This window comes from Chiloscyllium plagiosum, unplaced genomic scaffold (genome assembly GCF_037043375.1).
Source record: "Chiloscyllium plagiosum isolate Xiang-an unplaced genomic scaffold, Cpla_swu_hap1 HiC_scaffold_21, whole genome shotgun sequence".
NCBI lineage: Eukaryota > Metazoa > Chordata > Chondrichthyes > Orectolobiformes > Hemiscylliidae > Chiloscyllium > Chiloscyllium plagiosum.
The window spans coordinates 13937160-13964293 of NW_028270159.1; the positions used below are offsets into that span (position 1 = coordinate 13937160).

The following is a 27134-nucleotide window of genomic DNA, read 5'->3' on the forward strand; positions in this document are numbered from 1 at the left end:
CTGACACTTTTACAGTGATTGTTACAGCAAAATCTGGGCCATTCAGGTAACTAGGAATAGATAGGAATATACTACAGGAGATGAAATGCAACCGAGCAGCATTTGAGCATGAAATTTGTTAAATTATCTTCTCAGTTCATACGACTAACAGAAAGCAACGAGCTTGTAATTACTTATTACAAAAATACATAACTAGCACATTTATATTTTACTTACTCAGATTCTTCTACTGTTTCTCCAAAAACTTGATATTTTGGGTCAAAACGGTTTATCTTGGAATATTTGACTGCACTGTAAAATTAGAGATGTTTAGTTGTGGTTCTTCTCTGACCTTTTACCATAGTGAATATGTTAGCTAACTGAGATATCAAACACAAAATAGTCAAAACAGAACAAACGATTTTGCAAATAAACCCAAAGGAAGGAATTTGGGATTAAATTATAACCTACAGTTAGTGCTGCAGTTTAGTGAGGCACAGAATCTATAAAATCACTGGAGATTCTGTGAAATTCATCAATGAAAATTAAAGTCTTTCAATTACTTTAGGAGACTCTGGCAAGTTTTAACCCTCTGACAATGCAGTTGATGTAAAAGGTACAATTCAGTGTAGACCGACCATATTGCTGAAGTAATAATTTCACAATTGGCTAACAATTGGGTCAAAATAGAAAATGTTTGGATTAACAGATATGTTCCAACAAAAATGCCAAATCACAGATTTAAATTTATATGATGCAATATCAAGTTGATAAGTCACAAAGTGCTTCACACAATCAATTATTATGGCAGTCTCTTGATTTATCATTTAGAATAGAGCCGGGAGTCAGGGAAGAAGGGAATGAAAATAAAAACGGGGAAAGGAAGTGAAAGGATAATGGGGTAAGTAGGAAAAGTGAAGTTGAGGCCACGATCAGATCAGACATGATCTTATCGAAAGGCAGAGCAGACTTTACAGGCCAAATGACTAATTATTGATAAAACTACCATGTGAGTTGGAATTTCCAAATTAAGAATAATGGCTGGTGGCTAAGGTGAATAAACAATTTGCTGCTGATACCATTCCTGGTCTGTTTATCCTGGCTCAGAGTGGGTAAAGGCAGTAGGTTAAACAGGAGATATTTCACAGAATCACAGAATTGTTACAGTGCAGGAGATAACTACATCCTGTGATGAGTTTCTGATTGTCATGTGCATCAGCTATATTGGCTGTTCAAAAATATCTGCAATATCTGCTGCATTAATCTCAGACCAATCACAGTGATCGAAGCAATTTCAGCAGCAACACTGAAATCAGGATTCGTTAAGAGAAAATCACAATTCCCTGGTGGTATGTGCTCTTCGATGCCAGAGTTTTGTTCAGTATTTTGTTCATGGTTTTTGATAGAGGAGCTCAATTCACAGCTGCTTTGCAGAAATCCTAAAGAATTATTTATTCCAAAGGCATCAGTTACCAATTATCAAAGTTGTTCTCTGTTTGAAATCATTTATTTAAAAATTAATTAATTATTAATTCAAAAATTAATGAGAAACTATTTTTCCTTAAACATTGCTAAAAAGAGGTACAAATCAAAGTGTTTATAAAATGCAAGAAAACAAACATTGAAAAGGAATACAGAATGAGAAGAAGTTGCTAATTGGTTATAGAGTCATAAAGTAATACAGCATAGAAACATTCCCTTTGGTCCAAACAGTCCACGTTGATCATAATCCCAAACTGAACTAATCCCAGCTCCCGGCCCACGTCCCTCCAAATCTTTCTAATTCATGTACTTATCTAGGTCTCTTTTGAATGTTTTAAATTGTGCCTGCATCCAACACTTCCTTTGGGAGTTCATTCCACATGCGAACCACCCACTGTCTTTTCAAAATCTCTCTCCTTTCATCTTTAAACTATGCCCCCTAGTCATGAAATACTCCATCCTAGGGTAAAGACATCTACCATTAACCCTATCTCCACCACTCATTACTTTTGCTTCTTTTTTGACTCTGTAAGGTCACCTCTCAATCCCATATGCTCTTAGCGTTTCTTTACAACTCGACCCTTCCATACCTGGTAACAACCTAGTAAATCTTTTCTGAATCTGTTTTAGCTTAATAATATCCATCCTATAACAGTAGGCCATCGTTGGTACGGAGATGCAACTGGATCTGTTAACAATCTGAGCTAGTTGATTAACCTCAGACTGGGCAGATAGATTTTGTGTTCATGTTACACTCACCTTCAATGAGTCATTATTGAGAAAACAATTGCTGCAACTTGTTTTTCCACAATAAATAAAAGTGCTGCAGATTAAAGGGTCATTATGAAATAAGGTATCCTTTAATTTTTGTTTTATTATTTTTGTATTAACTAAAAAAGATACCGAAGCTGGATAGTATGGGCAGAAGGCTCCTTGATTTTCTAGGACAATGGGGGCTGGAGATTACATAAAGAAACTTCCAGCAACACATGCAAACTGCTCTGGCAGCCCAAGCAGTGTGTGTCACCAAGAAGACAGGGCAATCACCAAAGCTTGTTTGACAGCACTTTGCAAAACCTCAACTTCTACCACCTAGAGGAACAAGAGCAGCTGACACATGGGAGCATCACCATCTGCAAGTTCTCCTCCAAACCACATCCCATCCTGACTTGGAACTTTATCGCTGTTCTCACACTCTTATGCTTAAATAATTATTTTTGAATACCCTCATTTCCCACTGGACTGGCCACGCTTTTAGCGAAGAGAGTCAATACACACTGAGATCAATTACCTTCTTCTGCTAAAGATTTGGAGCCTTCAAAGGGATTTGCAGTAAGTTAGACTAACTGAGGTCCTTTAGGGAAATAAAGACAATATCTCTCTCAGCAAAGCCTGACAGCAATACCTGAAATACTCTTTCAAAATGAGGACAATAGAGTAGAGAAAGAAGAGAGATCCCGATTACTGCCATCATCTGAGCTAAAGGACCAGTTTAAATAGAGGTACAAAGTAAATTTTAAAATTAGACAAGCTAACATAGAATTCCACAGACATAACAATTACAAAAAAAATGTTTCAGCTATTCATTTTTACTGACCTAGGTGTTGTTGTCTTTTGTCCTCTGGAGGACATAGCTACAGAGCGCGCATTTTGGGAACCAGAACCAAATGATGCTTGAGATGCTGCTAAAGTGAATGAAGAGGCAAGATGATTTTCAATGAAGCCACTGCCAGTATTCCACATACCAGTCAAATTCTGAATTTTTGTGAATTTTATTGTTATTCTATAAAGACAGAAGTGTGCGACACCTCAGTAAGCTGCTTCAAAAGCTTAATTTAGGGTTCTATTCGTGAACGATGATGTAGGGTGAGCCTTATAAATAAAAACTTCAATTTCCAATTAAGTTAATTGATCCTAATGTGATGACGACAATAATGTTATAATTAGTCTCACTGCCCCAGAGAGAAACTATGCAGAGTTTCCCATTCTTAATTAAGATTCAGAGCCTTCTGTTGCAGTGTGCCTGGATAAGGTTACAATATCTTTGAAGCTGTGATGCAGATCTTTGCATTAGGTGTATATATTAAAGTTGGGGAATAAAGAAAGAAAACTGATTTTTTTTTAAAAAAGGTATAGTTTGATAACTTCCAGACAATCGCTCTGTAAATGTTGAGAGTTTGTTACTGGAAAAGCACAACAGGCCGTGCAACATCCGAGGAGCAGGAAAATCGATATTCCGGCCCGGAGCCCTTCTTCAGGAATGAGGCTGGGAGCTTCGGGTGGGGCTGGAGGGGAGGTAGCTGAGAGTGCAGTAGGTCCTACTGTCTCTGCTCTGTAAATGTGTCATTTTTCATTGACTCTTAGATTAGATTACTTACAGTGTGGAAACAGGCCCTTCGGCCCAACAAGTCCACACCGACCTGCCAAAGCGCAACCCACCCATACCCCTACATGTACCCCTTTTTACCTAACACTACGCGCAATTTAGCATGGCCAATTCACCTGACCCTGCACATCTTTGGACTGTGGGAGGAAACCGGAGCACCCGGAGGAAACCCACGCAGACACGGGGAGAATGTGCAAACTCCACACAGTCGGTTGCCTGAGTCGGGAATTGAACCCGGGTCTCTGGCGCTGTGAGGCAGCAGTGCTAACCACTGTGCCACCGTGCCGCCCGACTCTCTCAGATGCCACTCGCTTCAGGGGATTCCATAACAAAAACAAAAAGCAGTTATAAAGCAAACCTGTTACAGAAGTCAAATTTATTTCCAACTTTAGCTCATTTAATGATAGAGTTTCTTTTGGAGAGTTGGTGACTCTCCAGTAATATTCCCATTTCTTGTGTATTGTTTGCAACAATGTCAGAGCATATTCAAAAATTGATTGTACCAACCGAGTTTCAATCTGATATCTACATATACGTGCTCTAAAGATACAATCACCGTGCAGTTAATTTTTGTTCGCCCCCACCCAATCCCAAGTCAAATATGAAAGTGTGTTATCACCAATTCCACAATTTATAGGGGGTAGTGGCAATCCTTGTTCTGTGTTTTTCAGTGAGTATACGAATCAAAGGGGAGATTGGTATACATCCACCATGTTGCCCAGATATTACTCTTTTGTTCATTTGGTGAGTAGTGCTGGAAACAGAAGGGATTCTGTTCTATATTACCTTTAACTGTAGATACTTCATCAGCTGTATCAATGTCTGTATCAGGTAACACTTCTGATTTATGGGCACTGCAAGTTACAATTTTTCGAACAGTACAAAATTACTACATAGTCAATACAGAATTGTAGCATTGCATTATGAAAGTTCAATGTTTGACGGAGTGGGGAGATGCCAACTACTTGAAAGGGCCATCCACTTCATTCAATTCCATTGCCACTCCCCATTCCCTTTCACAATTTTCATTTTCAAATATATATGCATTTCCCTTCTAAATTGATTCTGCTCCAACTACTGTTTCTGACAGGTTACCTCATTAAACTCTTTGCATGAGGGAGCAATTTATTAATGTAGCATTGCTTCAGGCAGTACTAGACACTGCAATGAGGTCACACAAGTTTCCTCATTGATAGCGATGAAGAATACTGAGCAGCCCATTGATATAGCTGGTGCATGGACGCTCAAAATAACACTAACGGAATGAGTTTTCCCCTCCAACCCTCCAAATTCTCTAAACCATATCTTCTATTCTTTTGGTAATTATCTTAACTTTATGTCCTCTAGTTACCATTCACTATATCCCAATCCCTCAATTTTGACCATCTCAATCAGAATTCCTCTTAATCATTTCTATTCTGCTGAGAAAAGTCTTGGGCCAGATTTTGCTGATGGAAGCAGGTTAAGATGTAAGTGGGTGAGGGTAGATAATGGCATACACTGTCACAAACACAAACAGAAATTGCTGGAAAAGCTCAGCATGTCTGACAGCATCAGTAAAGGGAAATCAAAGTTAAAGTTTCAGGTCCGGCGACTCTTCCTCAGAATGCTGTCTCACCTCTGTTCCTTACCCAGGCCATTTTCGGGACAGAAAACCATAGGGACAGTGGGCAAGTGAACCCGTTCACAGAAATGATATGTTAATTAATGCATTTAAAAACTTCTTACATGATGCCTTTTTAAAAATCTACAACTTGTCCATTACCAATACCCTTCACTATATTCTGATAGATTATAACGGGATCTTGGAGGAGAAAGTGAGGTCTGCAGATGCTGGAGATCAGAGCTGGAAATGTGTTGCTGGAAAAGCGCAGCAGGTCAGACAGCATCCAAGGAACAGGAGAATCGACGTTTCGGGCATAAGCCCTGAAGAAGGGCTTATGCCCGAAACGTCGATTCTCCTGTTCCCTGGATGCTGTCTGACCTGTTGCGCTTTTCCAGCAACACATTTCCAGCTATAACGGGATCTTGATCAGGTGGGCCAATGGGCCGAAGAGTGGCAGATGGAGATTAATTTAGATAAATATGGGTGCTGCATTTTGGAAAGGCAAATCAGGGCAGGATTTATACACTTAATGGTAAGATCCTGTGGAGTGTTGCTGAACAAAGAGACCTTGGAGTGCAGGTTCATTGTTCCTTGAAAGTGGAGTCGTAGGCAGATAGGATAGTAAAGAAAGCGTTTAGTATGTTTGCCTTTATTAGTCAGTGCATTGAATATAGGAGTTGGAAGGTCATGTTGCAGCTGTACAGGACATTGGTTTAGCCATCTTTGGAGTATTGCTTGCAATTCTGGTCTCCCTGCCATGTTGTGAAACTTGAAAGGGTTCAGAAAAGATGTTCGAGGATGTTGCCAGGGTTGGAGGGTTTGAGCTATAGGGAAAGGCTGAATAGGCTGGGGCTGTTTTCCTTGGAGTGTGGAGACTAAGGACTGACCTTATAGAGGTTTATAAAATCATGAGGGGCATGGATAGTGTTAACAGGCAAGGCCTTTTCTCTAAGGTGGCGAAGTCCAAAACTAGAGGGCATAGGTTTAAGGTGAGAGGGGAAAGAAATAAAAGGGACCTAAGGAGCAACTTATTCATGAAGAGGATGGTGCACGTCTGGAATCGGGTGCCAGAGGAAGTAGTGGAGACTGGTACAATTACAACATTTAAAAGGCATCTAGATGAGTATATGAATACGAAGATTTAGAGGGACATGGGCCAAATGCTGGCAAATGGGACTAGACCTATACAGGACATCTGGTCGGCATGGATGAGTTGGACTGAAGGGTCTGTTTCCGTGCTGTATATCTCTACGCCTTTTTGACTCTATCAGAAACACTTTGTCACCTACAAATCTACATCAGCTGTCCTTAATCAACATACGTTTCCAAACATCCATGGCTTGGTTTCGTGTGATAATGTGTAGAATGTTACCAATGTTGGTCTGACTGGTCTATTGCTTTTTCCTTTCTAGTTTTTTGAGCAAAGACGTTACATTGGCAATCACCCTATCTTCTTGTACAATTTCCAAAGCCAAAGACATTCAAAAGATTCTGGTCCAGTGTTCCTGGGATAGGGAAGGGGAAATAGCCAAAGCTCCCTTTTTGATTATTATCCAGTTGCCCATGATAAATGTATGGATGGTGTCAAAGATTGAATGACTTTGGTAGACACCTCAAAACATACCGAATACAAGATTGAATAACTGTATTCATGTTATGTAAGAGATGAAAAATATTCAAGATAGATAAAAGGCAGATTATGTCATTTGTACATCAGTAGAGTGACCTGTGTATGCCATTCTCCCTTTTACACTTGGCATTGCCTACAGTCCCCTTTTCACTGCTGGGTTGTGGAATGTAACCTAAAGAATCAGGAAGTACACTACTAATTAGCATTAGTTTTGTGGGTCAGGGAACTTTAACCCAATTGAGAATTGGTAGGGTGCACATTTCTGAAATTCTATGCTGCAATCAGTTTCCTGCTTATGCCAGTGAAAGCATGAACCCAATTTCACTTAACTGTAATAATTCTTTGACAACAGCAACAGCCACATCTTCAGTGGAGACTTTTCCCTTTCTGGTGGGCAGCAGCAGATTCTCATTTATTTTAGTCTCCCGTGTCTGAAACTCAACATGAGCGGCTGTGGCAACTGGCCCTTGGAGGGGATCTTCTGTTACAACTGGATCCTAGGATGAAGACAAATATAAGAAACCTAGTTGTTCAAATAGTTAACGATTGACAATTATTTTTTATTCAAGTGTTTTGATTGATTAGCATTGATGAAGACTATGCTCACTGCATTAAAGTCATTTTTCTATCCCAAACAAAATTGTGAATATGAATCACATACCATTGGTTCTGAACTTGCCCTATTAATATTGCAGGGCGAGGATCAAAGTGAAAAATATGGCACAAAGTGATGCCACCAGTTGCTGTTTACCTTTGATGAGCTTGATTAGATTAGAATCCCTACAATGTGGAAACAGGCCCTTCGGCCCAACAAGTCCACACCGACCCTCCGAGGAGTAACCCACCCAGACCCATTCCCCTCTAACTAACGCACCTAACACAATGGGCAATTTAGCATGGCCAATTCACCTGACCTGCACATCTTTGGACTGTGGGAGGAAACCGGAGCACCCGGAGGAAACCCACACAGACACGGGGAGAATGTGCAAACTCCACACAGACAGTTGCCCGAGGCTGGAATCGAACCTGGGACTCTGGTGCTGTGAGGCAGCAATGCTAACCACTGAGTCACCGTGCCACTCCGCGATAGGAGATACCACTCCTATCTTGGCTTTTGGGGGTTGGTAGAAATGGTGTATTAAAGGTGCTCGGTACTGAAATTACAATGAGTTACTACACCTTTACTTGAATGCTATTACTAAGTGTCAATACAAGGGTAAAGACTTGGGCCTGGCACAATGGTTGGGTTACATGGACTGTGTATCTGTTCAATAGTAGACTGACTTCACAGGAAATCCCATGGCCAGTTCATTTTATTAAATTCTTCATGTTCTCTGTACACATGGGAGCATGTCAAGAGATGATGCTGATGTTGAAGGTGAAGTGGTATTTCCTACAAGGTAGTTCTCGATGGATCGTTGATTAAATTGATAGGGGATCTACAAGTAGGCAAAAGTAAGGACTGCAGATGCTGGAGATCAGAGGCAAGATAAGAGTGGTGCTGGAAAAGCACAGCAGGTCAGGCAGCATCCGAGAAGCAGGAAAATCGACACTTCGGGCAAAAGCCCTTCGTCAGGAATGAGGCAGGGAGCCTCTGGGGTGGAGAGATAAATGGGAGGGGGTTGGGGTTAGGGAGAAGGTAGCTAAGAGTACAATAGATGGATGGAGGTGGAGATGAAGGTGATAGGTCAGAGAGGAGGACGGAGCCGATAGGTGGGAAGGAAGATTGGCAGGTAGGACCGGTCATGAGGATGGTGCTGAGCTGGCAGGTTGGAACTAGGGTAACGTGGGGGAACGGAAAATGAGGAAACTGGTGATGTCCACATTGATGCCCTGGGGTTGAAGTGTTCCAAGGCGGAAGATCTACAAGTGTCAATTCAGCAGGCAGCAATGTTCTGGTGAGAAGGTTAGAAAACAAATAATTGGAAGAGGTTCATGAAAGGAAATATAGAATGCAGCAATCAGGATGCATGAAAACTATTCCAAACATTAAGAACAAAATAACTTGTAATTCAGTAACAAAATAAATAGTTTTACAGGTGCTACTTGCAAAAGCTAAGTCATGTCTTCAGTCTCATTTCATAAGTTTAAAACCAAATAGCACATGCTGAAGATTAAACCCAGGGCTTTTCTGTTCTCAGTTTCGTTACCATTCAAGCCTTATAATTTACCAAATGTGTTTATCAGGCAATGTTTCCTGCAAAACAGACACACCAATACAGTTCATGCTTACCACCAAACAGTTGAGATAAAGAGCCCTCTTTTCCACAAGGTCCTGGATAATCTTGGAGAAGTGATACAGTTCCTTAGGCAACACAACCTGGAGAGGGAGTATCAACTATATTACCAACAGTAACTGAAATCTCTCCAAACGAGGTCTATTTTTGCTGTCTCTGCTTTAGAATGCTAATAAAAATGATCAGGTGAAGCCTTGTTGTGGAGGTAGGGGGTCTCATCAGCTATTTACAGAGCCAGCAAGAGACCTCCCATTGCCTCTACCAGGCAAGGATTGCCATAACCAAGGCTATCCAACCATTAGTGAGACCACTGACTTTTGGGTTGTCTCCTGCAATCATTATCAAAATGCACAAAGTGTAAAACTGCAGTGGGAAGTTCAAGTAGGGATTTAAGTTTCAATCAGTAGAGAATAATATATTACTGCAGATGGTCTGGGAGAATTTAGGCATTGATGGTGATAAATAGGGGTTAAAAATAGTACAACAGCAAAGGTAAAATCACAGATTGATTTGTAAATACAGAGTAAAACTTTGCAAAAGAAGAGCTAATTGCAGTAGAAATTCAACTCACTTCTTTATCCAGATTGGGTCGGGCACATGCATCTATTTTTATTTCAAACTGTTGAAGATGGGAAGCTATATTCTGCGTATGGCTGTTGCTGAGGGCCACCTGCAACATGGTCATGTCATATTAGAAATAAGATTATTCTCATAAATTGCATAAAGGTCTGCAGGATAAACTATATGATTCTGTACTCCTGACACATTTTCTTTTATTGCCAAGAACTGGAAAGTCGTGCGAAATGCAGGTTGAGTATTCTAATCTCTGAGCTTAACACGTCACCATTGAACACAATACTAAAACTAGCTCATTACCTGACTGCTATTAATTATAAAAAATACTTATTTTCTCCTATTTTTAATCTCCTATTTTTAACTAAAGAAAAGTTTACCTTTCTTGGGGGTCATGGGACTCCATGCTATAAGCAAATTTGTAGTATGTTAACCATATTATATCCACTGTATATGCTATTTGAAATCACTCACTCTCCAACTCATTGTCACAATGTTTGGTCATGTGTTTATCTCAACATTTAATGTTTGAAACTATCGATATAAACATTTAGTGTGCATATCCTGTACGTAAACTGTTGCCAATGACTCTAATCCCGAAACCTACAGTTAGTAGATCTCTGTGGACTGAGTTTCTGAAATCTATGTAACTACAGGCAGTCCTTGGGTTGTGAACAGGCTCTGTCCCTGAGTCTGTTCACAAACTGATTTGTACTCAATTCAGAACATAATGCAGGACAATGTAAAACAGCTGCTTGTAAGAAAATACAGGAAATGTTTGTATGTTGGATATTTAAAATTACACCACTGTATGGTATTGCATTCGTAAACATGAGTGTTTGTAAACTGTGGACCCCCTTACCATGGATACAATATACTTATGTTGATTAACACAGAATGGGCAGACAAGTGACTCATATTATCATTTCAAAGAATAAACTGAAAGCAGTCACGAGTTGCATTTTTAATGCTATATATCATTGTTAAATCAGAAAATATTGGATAGCATTTTTCAGTCTTCAGAAGAAAACTTATTTTGGTCATTATGGGCACAATTTTAACCAGAGCACCTTTTGGGATGGACAGAGAAAGATGACTGTGAAGTGTAATTCCTGAGCAAACCAAAGCTTCAGGCCAGGGATATTTTAACTACCAAGCTTCATGCAAGTGCTCTTACCAAATCATGCATTTGATGGGGGCAAAAGAGGTGAGGAAGAAGAATGGCTGCTCCAGTTAAAGATCCATCCTTGACAGACCAGTGGCTTTTGAATGAGTGGTGGGGAAGTTGGCTTTGGGAGGGGGCCCTGCTATGAGCGGCAGGGTGAAGAATTCTCAGACAGGGGTGTTTGTAAATCTCCCTCTGGGACCCAGACTGACCTCTGGATCCCAAAATGCCAACCTTTTTCTTATGTGGAGGGCTTCTTTGACTCTCTCACCAGCTTTTCCAAGCCTAGCAGAAACGCTGTGGTGCCTTTTCATTTCAGGTGGCGGTCTTAATGCTTCCTGGGTCCTTTAATCCTTGTAGGGATCCCAATCAGTATTTACACAAGACTGTGGCCTCCTCCATTGGGGGAAAGAAGATTCAGTGCTCCTCAAATGGGAGATCACTGAGGACAAAGAGAGGAATGCAGCACTGGGAAGAGTGAAAATTCCCCTTTTGTATTAATGGCGTGTAAATTTAGCAAGAGGGCTTCCTTGTGTTAAGGATTTCCGAGCAAAATTGTGAAAGCTATCTAAAATACGAGGTTTATGGATTTCATCAAACTCACTGGTCCTTACCAGATATCCAAAAGTGCACCAACTAGTAGGAGACCTGTTAGGAACAGGAAACGTTAGTTTTCTCTTTCTCGCCCCAGGAGAGATTTAGCATCTCCAAAGCTACCATAAACTGAGATTCATTAACTCAGCACAAACCAAAGATTACACCAGGGCTGCTCTAGGCTGTATTGTTCATTCAACAAGCAGAGAAGCTGTTGATAGATTATTTTCCTACTTTGTTGGTGCAGAAAGACTATTTAAACTTTCACAACATTCGCTCTTAAATTGGAATGACTCAGAAAAACTCCCCTTACCTCAGTTTTAATTTTTGTCTGAGTGTTAGTCAGAAATCGTTTAATTTTCTCAATGAAGATCAAATCCAATGTGTAACGTGTATATTTGTCTTCTACCTCTTTGATCACTGCAGTAGACTTTTTGAAAGAATGAGCAGAAGTTACATATTCAATATCACACTGTGACTCATGATTCCTAAGAATCTTTACAAGAATAATTACAATCTGCAGGGTGCATAACGATAAAATAGAACTGTCTGCAGCTATAAGTTTAAAAGGACACATGCAGACATACTGGTTGAAGGCTCCACCTTTCGGTCGAATCTCAGATGGTGACGAAACAGACTACAGACGGGAGGTGGAAGACCTGGAAAAATGATGCACTGAGAACAACCTAGCTCTCAATGCTGGCAAAACCAAGGAACTCATTATTGACTTTCAGCAGGATGTTACTCATACTCCCCTCCACATTAACAGCACAGAAGTGGGATGAGTGGAGAGTGTCAAGCTCCTGGAAGTGGTCATCCACAACAAGCTTTCTTGGACTCTTCATGTGGACGCACTGGTTACAAAGGCCCAACAATGTCTCTTCTTCCTCAGGCAGCTGAGGAGATTTAGCATGATGGCAAATACCCTTGCCAACTTTTATAGGTGCACCATCGAGAGCATTCTGTCTGGATATGTCACTACCTGGTATGGCAACTGTACCATTCAAGATCGGAGATGGTTACAGAGAGTGGTGAACTCAGCCCAGACAATCACAAAGACCAACCTCCCATCTACAGAATCCATCTTCCAGGCCCACTGTCGAGGAAAGGCCACCAGCATTCTCAAAGATCCATCCCATCCTGGCAATGTTTTTCTACAACCTCAACCATCGGGGAGAAGGTACAGAAGCCTGAACACACGCACCAGCTGGTTTAGAAACAGTTTCTATCCTACTTTTGTTAGAATACTGAATGAACTCACAAACTCTTCACATTTGCTTGTCCCTGTGCTTTTGTTTTTGCCGCTGTTTACCTATTATTTACTTATCTGTGCTACTCAACTATGTGATCTGCCTGTATTGCTCGCAAGACAAAGCTTTTCACAGTGCCTCGGTACACATGACAATAAATTCAATTCAATTCAATTCAGATGCTAACAAGTCTGCTGTGCATTTCTGGTATTTGCAGTTTTTCTTTTTATTTACAATGCTTGATTAGCATTTGACAGGCATGTGCCAAATGCCACATTGTGGAGGGATAAAGCCCAGGCACTTCAAGTGTACACCTAAAGCATGCAGAATGGACAGATCATGATGCTAGTCAATGTCGATTTGACAAAAGAACAGCCATTGTGGTCCTTGCTGCTCCAGTTAATGCCCTCTCAAACTAGCATAGCTGACCATATATTCAGCTATGTGAGGGGGAATTCTCAATTAGAGCTGTTAAAGGCACCAGTATCCAACCTGCACGGGGATTATTTTTGACTATCTACATGTTGTCCCTGGGTTAGTGGAAGTGTTTGGGTGTTGGATAAACTGTGAGAAGTTGCTTACACCTTCAGGGACTGCTGGCAGACATTTGAAAGTATTTTGTACTTTCGAATGGTTTCTGAACACATAATGTGCTTCCAGTCACGGGGATTATAGTTATAGTTCCTCTTACATTACAGCATTAAAAAAAGGAGCAAAGGCAACAGAGATGACAAAGTTGACAATGGACTTAGTGATTGAAGAAGGCAGCTCACCACTACCTCCTTGAAGGCAACTAGGGCTGGGCAATAAATGCTGATCCAGGCAATGATGCCTGTATCCTGTGAATGAATTGAAAAAAAAGGTGCTTTCAAGGGTATGAAGATAGATCTCAGCAGAAGGAGACCACTCAATTTTCAAGCCATTTTCACAATAAACATTGCCGGAGAAGTATATGAGGCATGTGGTAGTATTGCTAGGACTTTCCTATATTGTTAGCAATGTAACAGAGGGGCCATAGCTTGGATATTTCGTGAGTGTACCAGGAAGTCTGCAGAGCAGGCAGCTCATGATGTTAGTCAGCACTAAATGCTGATTTAACATTCACTGAGTCATCTTGATCTTCACTGTTTCACTTAATGCCTGTCGAAGTATTATGGCTGACAATGCATGCAGCTGCAAGAAGGGTCTGTCCTGCCAACACTTTACAGGCATTCACTCACTGACAACAAACGGGAGGTCATTAAACATCTTGCAGCACTCCATTCATGTCCTCAATGCCAAACCATTGGCAACTATCAGAGCCACCTGCTCCCACTTATCTTCCCTGTTGTATTTTCCCCCTCATATATGTCCCTGCCTCTGTTAAGTGCTTAAAACATATGACATCGCTGGGATCCTTACACACATGAAGAGAGACACAAACAATGCTGAGGAGTGTATCCTCTATAGACTACTTAGTGTACTAGTCACCTTAAATGCAGCAGATGAGGAGACCGTTACTTGACTCTGGGGATTTGCATGCACTAAATAAAAATAATGGTTAAAAGCACAATATTGCAGATGCTGGAAATCTGAAGCAAACACAGAGAAACTCAGCATGGCTAGCAGCATTGATGGGGATAGAAACAGAGTTAACATGTTGAGTCTGGTATGGCTTGAAACCTATTCACTGGGAATTTTTGGAACAGGAATCAGGCCTCAATGATAGCCCATGCCCACCTTAAGAAAATGCCAGGGTTTAAAGTAGTCTTAAAGGTGTTGACATTTGGTTGGAGCTCTTTGACAGCCATTGCTGCCTCGGAGCTCCCAGCCCCAACATTTCAGTTCGCAATCCCACTAGGACCTAGATTTTGGTAAGCTCTGTACAAAAACCTCAGAAACTAATGAGTGAGTTTACTGTAATCCACATTTGCAGGCAGCTTTCATTTTAAATACATAAAAACAAACATTTTATGTACCTGCTCTAAGGACATGGCCTCCATGATTTCTAAATCAACCATAATTATCCCTTCTGTATTGGCAATGCCACTGGCTATCACCTCGATTCTCTCATTGTACTCCTCAATTTCTTTCGGTGTATAGTTACCACCATTTGCAAATAACCTAAAAGACAAAGCATCACACAACAAAACAGATTTTGTTTACAATCAGGAAAACAACTTAACAGCTCAGTTTCTTTTGATAGATTTATCCACCTGCCCACTTCTAATAGCATCACTTAATAATTTTCTAATTGCCCATTTACCCCTTAATATTGGATATTTCAAAGACTCTCCTGAGAAGCTTTGTTCTACAACTTGGTTACCCTTGGAACCCTACATTTAAACTTATGCACTCTAGTATTCAGCTTTCAACCTCTTTCCTGATTAAAAATATTAAATGGTCACTTCTGCGGTTTGGAGTCCTTAATAAAGCACAAGTTCAAACATTTTACAGTACCTGAATGATGCGATAAACTGCGCATTGTCATCCTGCAATTTTCCTAGAGTTTTGTCCAGCATATTCTGAAATTCGCGAAGTAACGTATTGACAGAATCCATGTATTTTTCCTGCCTGTTGTGAAGGGACTTTAGTAAATTTATTAGCCTAGGATAAAGCAAGACAGAGGAATACTTTTAAAATTTTTAATGGGATGTGGGCATCACTGACAAGACAGCATTTGTTGCTCATTCCTAACTGCCCTTGAACTGAGTGACTTGCTAGACAATCTCAGAAGCTCATAAGCTTGTTACGATCTGGAATCACATGGAGGTCAGACCAAAAAAAGGATGACAGATTTTCTTTCAAAAAGGACATTAGTGAGCCATAAAGGGATTTCCTACTAATTCTTGACAGGCTCATGATCACTATTACTGACACTAGATTCTAATTCCAGGTTTTCTTAATTTATTGAATTAAAATTCCAGAAGCTGCTATGATGAGATTTGAACCTTTGTCACCAGAACATTACTTTGGTACCTCTGGATTAGTAACATTATCACTACACCAGTGACTCATCTTAATTTATAAAGTAATAAACTAAGCAGAAGAACAGTGCTGTGACCCTTGTGTCTGCCCTGGGAACATCATCATCCTACAAGTCTCACAACATCCTGATTTGAACAAGTATTGCTGTTCCTAAATTATGGCTCAGTTATGATTCTAGAATTTCCTATCTAGGACCATCACAGGAGCTTCATTGACAGATGTACTTGAAGGTAAATTGGAAACAAATGCAGTTTAGTGTTCTGAAACAAGCTCAGAAAAAAAATTAAAATGTAAATCATTACTTGACAGATTCCCAGTGCTTAGTGTGGTGCTGGAAAAGCACAGCAGGTCAGGCAGCATCCGAGGAGCAGGAGAGTCGACGTTTCAGGCAAAAGCCCTTCATCAGGAATGAATGAATTCCTGCTGAAGGGCTTTTGCCCGAAATGTCGATTTTCCTGCTCCTCGGATGCTGCCCGACCTGCTGTGCTTTTCCAGCACCACTCTAATCTAGACTCTGATCTCTAGCATCTGCAGTCCTCACTTTTGCCTAAATTCCAACAGCTTTCCCATTGTTCTAAATTGGTCAGCAAATAAAATGTCTAGTTAATAATTGATTAATTTGGGGGAACTTACTCCCATGAGACTGTTGCCCTCCAGTGTTGCCCAAATAACCCCAGCGTTGTTTAGGGACCCCCAAGCCATGGGGAAAATCCTGACTCAGGTCGGTGCAAGTTCGCATAACAGAGAGGAGCTCTTTACATGCACCTTCTAAAGATGATTCACCTTTCAGATTTATTTGCAGTTTTAAAGATCTCCTCCAAGTTGTGAATGTTGTTACGGAACTCCACAATGAAGTTGCAGTGCTCTGATTGAACTGCTTTGAAATCCTTCTTCAGTTTTGTCAAAACTTCATCCACTCCTTTACAGTGACGTTCGACTTTCTCTCTGTGCAGGCGCAGTTCCACTGTAAGACAAGGTCAATGGTAAGAAGGATAAAGTGGAACATAACAGGGGTTCCCTCATTCACCTGCTGTAACAATGGCGGAAGAGTCTGGACACCCAGAAAATGGCACATATTGGCGACCTGGAAAGGCTCAAGCAATTAGGAACCTATCCCACTTACACACACACACACACACACACACCACACACACACACACACACACACACCACACACACACACACACATACACACACACACACACCACCAGTCCCGAAGGAGGGGTATACCCGAAATGTTGATTTCTGCACCTCCTGATGATGGCTGGCTTGCTGTGTTCTTCCAGCCTCCTGCCCATCTACTTGGATACCAGCATCTGCAGTTTTTTTGTCTCTTCACAAATACTGGCTGCTTTCCTTGACATGTTATCGACAGTGGCTGGGATCTTAGATCAACCCAGATCTCAACACATATTGTCAATGATGTTCTAGTATTAGTGACCGTACATCACAAACAAATCCTTTGCCTTTTATTTTCTCCTCCAACTTCAGCCACTTTGCTACTTATTATAACATTCTCACTGTAACTCTGATTGTAATCAAATCAAGGTTCTTGCAGGTATATATGCACAACAAAATATAGTGGCACATTCACCAACTGAGACATAGGGATGGCAATGACTAACTGGACCCTTTCAGTTTGTATGTACAGGTACTTCAGACACAGCACTGGTACTTTACCAGCTCTGACATTGAATACATCCATCTTAATGCGTTTTCCTCTGGGCTCATGCAGGTGCATTTGCAGCTCCAACTCCGCTTTAAGCTCTTTCTTCTTGATCACAGTAATATCCTTGGCATTATTCATGGCTTTGTCAAACCAACTCTCTAAGAGTTCAAAGAAATTCAAGCGCACCCTGAATAGATGAAGAGACATTTGATTTAGCAAAAAGAAACACTACACAAGTCTGGTGGTAATAAGCAGAAAGAAGAAATACAATCACAAGTTGTCATTGTAGTTACAGGTTACAGTGCATGAATACTGAAAATGAATTATCAGTTAGTAATCCACTCAACAGATGTGATGAGTCAAATAAATTTCAAGTAGCTTAGAGCCATATATCAAATCTTCATCATCTTTGCTGATGCCCTTCCTGTATCTATCTATAAGCATTAGGATAATTGCATTTTGGTACAACAAACAAGGGTAGGGCTTAGACAATTAATGTTAGAAGCTTGGGTAGTGCTATATAACAGAGCGACCTAAGGGTTCAGGTACATAATTCTTTGATGTTTGTGTCACATATAGACAGGGTGGTTAAAAAGCTGATTAGCACAATTGCCTTCCTTGCTCAGTCCTTTGAGTATCGGAGTTGGGACATTATGTTGAGATTGTATGGGACATTGGTGAGGCCTCTTCTGGAGCACTGTGTCCAGTACTGATCACCCAGTTAGAGGAAGGATGTGATTAAGCTTGAGAGGGTTCAGAAGAGATTTACTAGGATGTTGCTGTTATGGAAAGTATGATTTATAAAGAAAGCTTGATAGGCTGGGACTTTTTTCACAGGAGAGTAGGATGTTGGGAGGCGATCTGATAGAAGTTTATAAAATAATGAAGGGAATAGATAGAGTTAATTGTAAGTGTCTTTTCCCTAGGATGGGGGATTTCACGACCAGGGTCACATTTTTAAGGTGAGAGGAGAGAGATTTAAAGAAGACATGAGGGGCAATGTTTTTACACAGAGGGAGGACTGAACTTCCGAGGAAGTGGTGGATATGGGGTACAATTAAAAGACATTTTGGACATACTGGAGTGCTGTGGTGGGTGCAATGAAGGGGATTTTGGGTGTAAAGATGGAGAATGACCTGATCTCTCTTCTTCTTGGCCTGCCTAGTGTGTTCCCTGCAGATGCGCACAACAAAAAACTTTTCAACATCCTCACTTTCTGTGCAAAAAAGAATATTTTGCTAGATTGGATATCTGAAAACCCCTGGACCTTTCGGGTTGGGGCGGAAGATTGTTATGGAGCATGTCCCCTTGGATTTTCTCACAAGTATGGTACACCACAAAACTGAGAATTTCTATTAGACATGGCAGCCATTTTTGAAATACCTGGACACAGATTTATCTGCCACACTAACAAGGGCTTTTAAATAACTGTAACAAATGTGTTTTATGAGTCCAATATCCAAAGAGGAGGAACTGCGAATGTATGAGTGTCATGTTTGGCTGAGTTATTACTATCTATTAGCTTGTTGTTGGTTATTATTTATTTAGTTAAGTAGTTAGATGGGTTTTTTTATTATATATTTTTCTATATATATTTATACATTTGTATATGAGGGCAGGTTGGATTTTTTGTGTTCTTTCTTTGTATTGTTTGTATTTGTTATAATATTTAAAAAAATTATTTTTTCAATAAAATTATATTAAAAAACAAGACATTTTGGACAGGTACATGAACAGGGATGGTTTGGAGGGATATGGGCCAGGAGTAGGCAAGTGGGACTAGTTTAGTTTGGGATTATGTTTGGCACGGACTGGTCGGGCCAAAGGGTCTGGTTCTGTGCTGTATGACTCTATGTGTCCATCAGGTAACACACACTTGTGGAAGTTTCAGTGTCACAGAAAAATTTGCATTTGGGATTGTAAAATTTCCAGAATAGCTGATGCCAGAAAATGCATACCTTCCTTCTTAATTAGCCTTTACAAAGTCAGGGTGTTTACTGGAAGACTAAACTTAGAGTCAACTAATTTTAGCTTTAACTTACTTTAGTTTCAACTAATTTTATGCTATAATGATCTGTAAAAGTAAACAGAAAATCCCCTAGCTTACTGTAACACCACAGAAATCCACTGCTAGAGACAAAAATGTATGATACATTTTATCTGTCAAATTTCAACTGTCATACTTTTCCCATCAATTTCTGTTTTGCATTTTCTTCCAGTTCCCTTAAGTAACTTGAAAAAAAATGAAACTATTCACAGATGTATAGAGAAGGAATGTATCCAAAGTACCAATCAACAATCTACTAAAGATATACAAAAAGTTAACAACAAGGTGTTGAGGCAGAGCCCTTGTGTATATTTAAGGCTGTGATAGATTCTTGATCAGTTGGAGAATCAAGGGTTTTGGGGAAAGGGCAGGAAAGTGAATGTGTGGGAATATTTGTATCAACTATGATCCTATTGAATGGCTTGAGGGGCCAAATGGCCTACTTTTCCCAGTTTTCTTCTGGTCTTAAACACTCATCCAAATATCAGAGAATTACCGCTTGGGTGGCTGGAGGTCTGATTTGTGATAAAGAGTGATGTTTAATTCCTGTACTGACTGAAGCCACCATGAAAGTCTTGCCTTGTCAACCTCACCCTATGTCTGAGGTGTGGTGACCCTCAGTTTAAACTTAACATTGTCTCCCTCTAATGAGAGAACAACCCCATTATAGAATCATGGGAAAGAGTGCAGAAAGAGGCCATTTGGCCCAGCGGGTCTGCACTGACCCTCCAAAGAGCATCCCATCCAGATCCACCCTGTAAGCCTGCATTTAGCATGGTCACTCCATCTAATCTGTACATCTTTGAACGGTGGGAGGAAATCAAAGCACCCAGAGGAAACCCCACACAAACTAATGTTATTTACAAAATACCTTGCAAGAACTGTAACAAACACTACATTGGACAAACAGGCAGAAAACTAGCCAGCAGGATACATGAACATCAATTAGCCACAAAACAACATGACCCTCTCTCACTAGTATCCTCACATACAGATAAGGAAGGATACCACTTCGACTGGGACAACACATCCTTCCTAGGACAAGCCAAACAGAGACATACACGAGAATTCCTAGAAGCATAGCATTCCAACCGGAACTCTATCAACAAACACATTGGCTTGGACCCATTTACCAACCCCTGAGAAAAAGAACAGGAAATGAAACCACTATAGGAAATGATGCCATCATGGGAAATGACATCACCAACCCAAGGAAACCCAAACAAAGGAATAGAAAGCAGGAAACACCAGCAGTGCTTCATCCGGAGGCTCACTGAAGATGTTACCTAGTATAGTGATGAAATGTCTAAAAGTGAACCTTCCAGTTCAGCGAGCAAACCTACATCCATGTGGAGAATGTGCAAGCCCCACACAGACAGTCACCCAAGGGTAGAATCAAACCCAAGTTCCTGCCATTGTGAGGCAGCAGTGCTAATCACTCTGAGCCACCATGCTGCCCTAATAGTCTGGGACTTTGTTGACTTTACTTACAATGGTTCCAGTGCAGAAACCCTTTGAGTCCAGACCAGTCTCTGCAGGAGTAATTTATCCAGTCCTACTCACTCTTTCCTTTCCGGTTGTCTTACAAATGGTTTCCTTTCTGGTGCTATCCAATTCCCGTTTGAAATGAAGAAATTTGCCTCCACCACAGTGTTAGGATTAAATACAATGAAAATAAAATAATAAAATTAAATACAATAACCGAGTGAGCAGTGTTTGGGAACCAATAAAATCACCCCAAATATGTTTGAAATTTTGTTTTAAATTAGTAACTTCAGAAAAAAGGTAACAGAATAACTATTTTGGACAAAAAAATTAAATTATCACAATAACAGCATTAGCTTACATATATAAATGATTTAGTTGCTTCAAGTGTCTTCAATAAAATTCGAACAGAAATAGAGAGTTCTTGTGGTGCAGTGGTAGTGCCCCTACTCTGAGCCAGGAGGCCTGGGTTCAAACTCCATCTGCTCCAGAGATGCAGCAGAACCGGTTGAATTACAAAATATTTTGAAGAGAAATAGACCCCGGCAGCCTTTGGACTATGTGACTCACACAGATCAATGCTTCACTAACAGTCATTATGCAGCCCTCGTTACATCATCTTAAATTAGACTCAAATATTTTGCTCTGCGTTGGAAGCCTAGAACTCACTTTGATTGGTGACATGGGAGAATTAGTGATGGTTTATTAAAAGGAAAAGCCTAGATTTTGAATTTTACTGTCACCAGAGATTTCTAAGCAAAATGATTCATCCGCCCAACTCTGATAGTTTAGCTCCTGTAATTCACCAGCAACATTCTGAAAGCTGAGACAGGACAGTGTGGGCTGACAAACAGGGATAATTCTGTGTTATGAATGGCTTATGCCCGAAACGTCGATTCTCCTGCTCCTCAGATACTGCCTGATCTGATGAACTTTTCAGCACCACGCTCTTGACTCTGATCTCCAGCATCTGCAGTCCACACTTTCTCGTAATTCTGTATTTGGCTAGTTCTCTTCTTAATGCACTCCCTGTTTAACTAAAGCAAATCCTTACACTTCAAAGAATATTCTGCTTTTCTGATTGGACAAACAAAAGTCTTTTGTGTCCTTCTTATGAAAACGGAGAGCGTGGAATGCTCTACCTGCAACAGTAGTGGATCTGCCAATATGAAGGCATTTAAATGGTCATTGGATAAATATATGGATGGTAATGGAATAGCGTAAGTTAGATGGGCTTTAGATTGGTTTCACAGGTTGGCGCAGCATCGAGGGCCAAAGGGCCTGTATTGCACTGTAATATTCTATGAACTCAGGGGAAAACAGTAGCGTCAAGTTGTCACATTCGTGGCACTATGAAGCTGCCAAGTCCCTACAGCTCTCAATCGATTCAATCAACCTCTCTGCTCTACATTCCAGTGCAAGCAATGCCATTACTGCCCCTCCCTACCACGCCTCATTCCCACTCCTCATTACTGCCCCTCACTACCATGCCTCATTCCCACCTCTCATTACTGCCCCTCACTACCACACCTCATTCCCACCCCTCATTACTACTACTCAGTACCACGCCTCATTCCAACCCTTCATTACTGTCCCTCACTACCACGCCTCATTCCCACCCCTCATTACTACTACTCAGTACCACACCTCATTCCCACCCCTCATTCCTGTCCCTCACTACCACGCCTCATTCCCACCCCTCATTCCTGTCCCTCAATAGCATGCCTCATTCCCACCTCTCATTACTGCCCCTCACTACCATGTCTCTTTCCCACCCCTCATTACCACCCTGAGCTATTGAGTTGATATTTTGAATAGTAATGTCCATAATTAAATGACTGACAGTTAAAAAAAGTACTGTTGGCAAAACTTAACACCAATTAAACTTCAAGCACAGGGGTCCTTACAGTATAATTGCTGCATCTATTGAGTAGGTGGTGGGCAAGTGGTATTATTACCAGACTATTATTCCAGAGATCCAGGGAACATTCTTGAATCCCATCATGGCAGATGGAGAATTTGAATTCAACAATAATCTGGAAATAAGAGTTTAATGTTAACCATCTCCAATTGTCAGTGAGTACTCATCTGGTTTATTAATGTTCTCTAGGGAAGGAAATCTGTCATCCTTACCTGGTCTGAGCCTACATGTGACTCCAGACCCAAAACAATCTGGTTAACACTTAACTGCCTTCTGGGCAATTAGGGATGGGCAATAAATGCTGGTTCAGCCAGTGACACCCATATCCCATGAATGAATAAAAACTCTACTTATATCCCTTTTTGCAATACCTACATTCCAATGTGCAACCAGCACCTCACCCCCCACCAATTTTCTCCTTTCATCTTTACCAGGTATTCAATTATATAGCATGGTGTTTCACAGGCATTGGCAGAATAAAATAGCCATTTCATGGAAATAATCATACTTGACTTGAAACATTAACTCTTTTTCTCTCTCCACAGATACTGTCAAACCTGCTGAGTCCCTCCAGCATTCTCTGTTTTAAGGTACTGAGTGTGGAGTCATGGGACCAAATCCCATGCAAACACGGCCTTATCCGACAGATACTCTCACTTACATTTTCCAGCATAGGGCTAATCACTGGGGTCAAGTGTGGCTGGTGTAATTTTCTCTCTGTAGTACAGGGGGATTGAGATCAATTGTAGCACCTCTGAAAGAACAATTCATACACAAGTAGGAAAATCGCTTCAAAATGGTGGCTGATGTTCACCCCTCAACCAATATGTCATAACTATTATCACCAAATGAAACCATGAACTGGACAATCTCATGTGGCTTAATGGAATCCTGCTGTTCACTTATTCAGTTGCCTAAATTATAAAACAAGAGTAATTGCAATTTCAAAAATAATTACTAGCATGCTTTCCAGTTCAGTTACAATATTGGTATCTACCTGACAATGTGGAAAATTGCCTAGGTATGTCCTGTACACAAAAAGCAAGGCAGATCTAACCCAGTCAATTAATATCCCATTAGTATCAGATTATCAGCAAAATGATGAAAGTGTCATCAACAGTGCTATTGAGCAGCACCTACGTTGTAATAACCTCCTCAGTGAAGCCCAGTTTGAGTTCTGCCTAGGTCACTCACCTCTTGACCTCATTACAACCTTGGTTCAACCTTGGACAAAAGATCTGAATCCCAGAGGTAGGGTGACAATGACAGCCCTTGACATCAAAGTCCATTTGACCAAGTATGACATTAAAATGCCCTCGCTAAACTGGAGTCAATGGGAATCAGGGAGCAAATTCACTTCTGATGGAGCTATACCTGGCACAATGGAAGAAGATTGTGGTTGTTGGAGGTCAGTCATCTCAACTCCAGGCATGTCTACAGGAGTTCCTCAGGATAGTGTGGAACAAGAGGATCACCAGAGTGGGGCTAGGGCTGATCAGGGATATAAGAGGGAACTTGCACCTGGAGTTGGAGGAGGTAGGGGAGGTCCTTGATGAATACTTTGCTTCAGTATTCACTACTGAGAGGAATCTTGACATTTCTGAGGACAGTGTGAAACAGACTGGTATGCTCAAACAGAATGATGTTAAGAAGGAGAATATGCTGAAAATTTTGAAAAATATAAGGATAGATAAATTCCCTGGGCCAGACAGGATATACCCTAGGTAGCAAGGGAAAAGATGGCCTTTGGCGATGATCTTTGCATCCTCATTATCAACTGGAGAAGTGCCAGATGATTGGAGGGTGGCAAATGTTATTCTCCTGTTCAAGAAAGGGAATTGCAATAACCCTGGAAATTACAGACCAGTCAGTCTTACCTCTGTGGTGGACAAAGTATTGGAGAAGATTCTGAGAGACAGGATTTATGATTACTTGGAAAGCCATAGTTTGATTACAGATAGTTAGCATGACTTTGTGAGGGGCAGGTCATATCTCAGAAATCTTATAGAATTCATTGAGGATGTGACAAAACACATTGATAAAGGTAGAGCAGTCGATGTGGCATTTGAGAAGGTTACTCATGGTAGGCTCATTCAGTAAGTAAGGAGGCATGGGATACAGGGAAGTCTAGCTGCCTGAGTACAGTATTGGCTGGCCCATAGAAGACAGAAGGTGGTGGTAGATGGAAAGTATTCAGCCTAGAGCTTGGTGATCAGTGGTGTTCCACAGGGATCACTTCTGGGACCTCTGTTCTTTGTGATTTTTATAAATGACATGGATGAGGAAATGGAAGGGTGGGTTAGTAAGTTTGTTGATGATATGAAGATTGATGGAATTGTGGATAGTGTGGAAGGCTGATGTAGGTTGCAACGGGACATTGACAGGATGCAGAGCTGGACTGAGAAGTGGCAGATGGAGTTCAACCTGGAAAAGTGTGAGGTGATTCACTTTGGAAGATCAAATTTGAATGCAGAATACAGAGTTAAAGGCAGGATTCTTGGCAGTGTGGAGGAATAGAGGAATTTTCGGGTCCATGTCCATAGATCCCTCAAAGTTGCCACCCAAGTTGATAGGGTTGTTAAGAAGGCGTATGGTGTGTTGGTTCTCATTAATGGGGGGATTGAGTTTAAGAGCTGCGAAGTTATGCTGCAGTTCTATAGAGCCCTGGTTAGACCACACTTGGAATATGCTGTTCAGCTCTGTCACCTCATTATAGGAAGGATGTGGAAGCTTTAGAGGGGGTGCAGAGGAGATTTACCAGGATGCTACCTGGACTGGAGGGCATGTCTTATGAAGAAAGGTTGGGGGAACTGTGGCTTTTCTCATTGGAGTGGAGAAGGATGAGAGGTGACTTGATAGAGGTGTACAAGATGATGACAGGCATAGATAGAATGGATAGGTAGTGACTTTTTCCCAGGGTGGAAATGTCTATCATGAGGGGGCATAATTCTAAGGTCATAGGAGGAAGGTTTAGGGGAGATTCAGAGGTGGGTTCTTTACGCAGAGAGTGATGGGTATATGGAATGGTAGTAGAGTCAGATACATAAGGGACATTTAAGTGATTCTTGGATAGGCACATGGAAGATAGTAAAATGAAGGGTATGGAGGTTAGTCTGATCTTAGAGTAGGATAAAAGGTCGGCACAACGTCGAGGGCCAAAGGGCCTGGACTGTGCTGTACTGTTCTATGTTCTAATGTACTTGGCTCAACCATCTTCAGCTGCTTCATCAATGACCTTCCCTCCATCATAAGGTCAGAAGTAGGGATGTTCAGTGATGATTACACAATGTCCAGCATCATTCACGACTTCTCAGAAACTGAAGCAGTCCATGTTTAAATGCAGCGAGACTGGACAATATCCAGGCTTGGGCTGTAAGTGGCAAATAACAGTCAAACCACACAAATGCAATAAGAGACAATCTTGTCAACAATCTCTGAATATTCAATGGTGTTACAATCACTGAATCCCCTACTCTCAACTTCCTGGGACTTACCATTGTCCAGATTTGCAACTTGACTCACCATATAAATATAGTGGCTACAAGAGCAGGTCAGAGGGTAGAAATACTGCAGCATGTGACTAACCTCCTGACTCCCTGAAACCTATCCACCAACTACAAGGAAAAAGTCAGGAAGATGATGGACTACTCTCCATTTGCCCAAATGAGTGCATTTCCAACAACCCTCAAGAAGCTTGACACCATCCAAGACAAAATAGCCTGCTTGATCAGCACTACACTGATGAATATCTACTCCATCCACCACCAACACTCAGTAGCAGAGTGTGAACTATCTACAAGATACACTGCAAACATTCACATGGGCTCTTTAGGCAGCACCTTCCAAACCCACAACCGTTAACATTTAGAAGGACAAGACAGCAGATACATGGGAACACCACCATCAGCAAGTTCCCTCCAAGTCACCCACCATCCTGATTTGGAAATATATTGCTGTTTCTTTGGTGTCATTGGATCAAAATCCCGGAATTCCCTCCCTAATGGCATCATGGGTCTACCTACAGCACATGGACTGCAACGGTTCAAGAAGGTAGCTCATCATCACTTTCTCAAGGGCAGTGAAGGCTGAGGGGCAGTTTGACAGAAGTCTATAAAATTATGAGATGCAGTGAATAGGGTTGAC

The 27134-nt window shown here is 41.0% G+C and overlaps 1 protein-coding gene across 2 annotated transcripts in view; it reads right to left on the reverse strand.

Moving 5' to 3' along the window:
• The window catches only part of ccdc180 (coiled-coil domain containing 180), a 133147-nt gene that overhangs the window by 19493 nt on the left and 86520 nt on the right, over positions 1 to 27134 (reverse strand). Inside the window, exons 22-32 of one of the 2 annotated variants that reach the window (XM_043720427.2) lie at positions 17550 to 17725; positions 16653 to 16833; positions 15342 to 15488; positions 14861 to 15005; positions 11966 to 12082; positions 9892 to 9990; positions 9317 to 9403; positions 7414 to 7580; positions 4634 to 4701; positions 3059 to 3143; positions 217 to 291 (exon numbers count right to left, since the gene is read on the reverse strand). In XM_043720427.2, the coding sequence (XP_043576362.2) occupies positions 217 to 291; positions 3059 to 3143; positions 4634 to 4701; positions 7414 to 7580; positions 9317 to 9403; positions 9892 to 9990; positions 11966 to 12082; positions 14861 to 15005; positions 15342 to 15488; positions 16653 to 16833; positions 17550 to 17725 (1347 nt within the window). Of the gene's footprint in view, positions 1 to 216; positions 292 to 3058; positions 3147 to 4633; positions 4702 to 7413; positions 7581 to 9316; positions 9404 to 9891; positions 9991 to 11965; positions 12083 to 14860; positions 15006 to 15341; positions 15489 to 16652; positions 16834 to 17549; positions 17726 to 27134 lie in introns of both variants that reach the window. The other variant, XM_043720426.2, reaches the window with a different exon arrangement.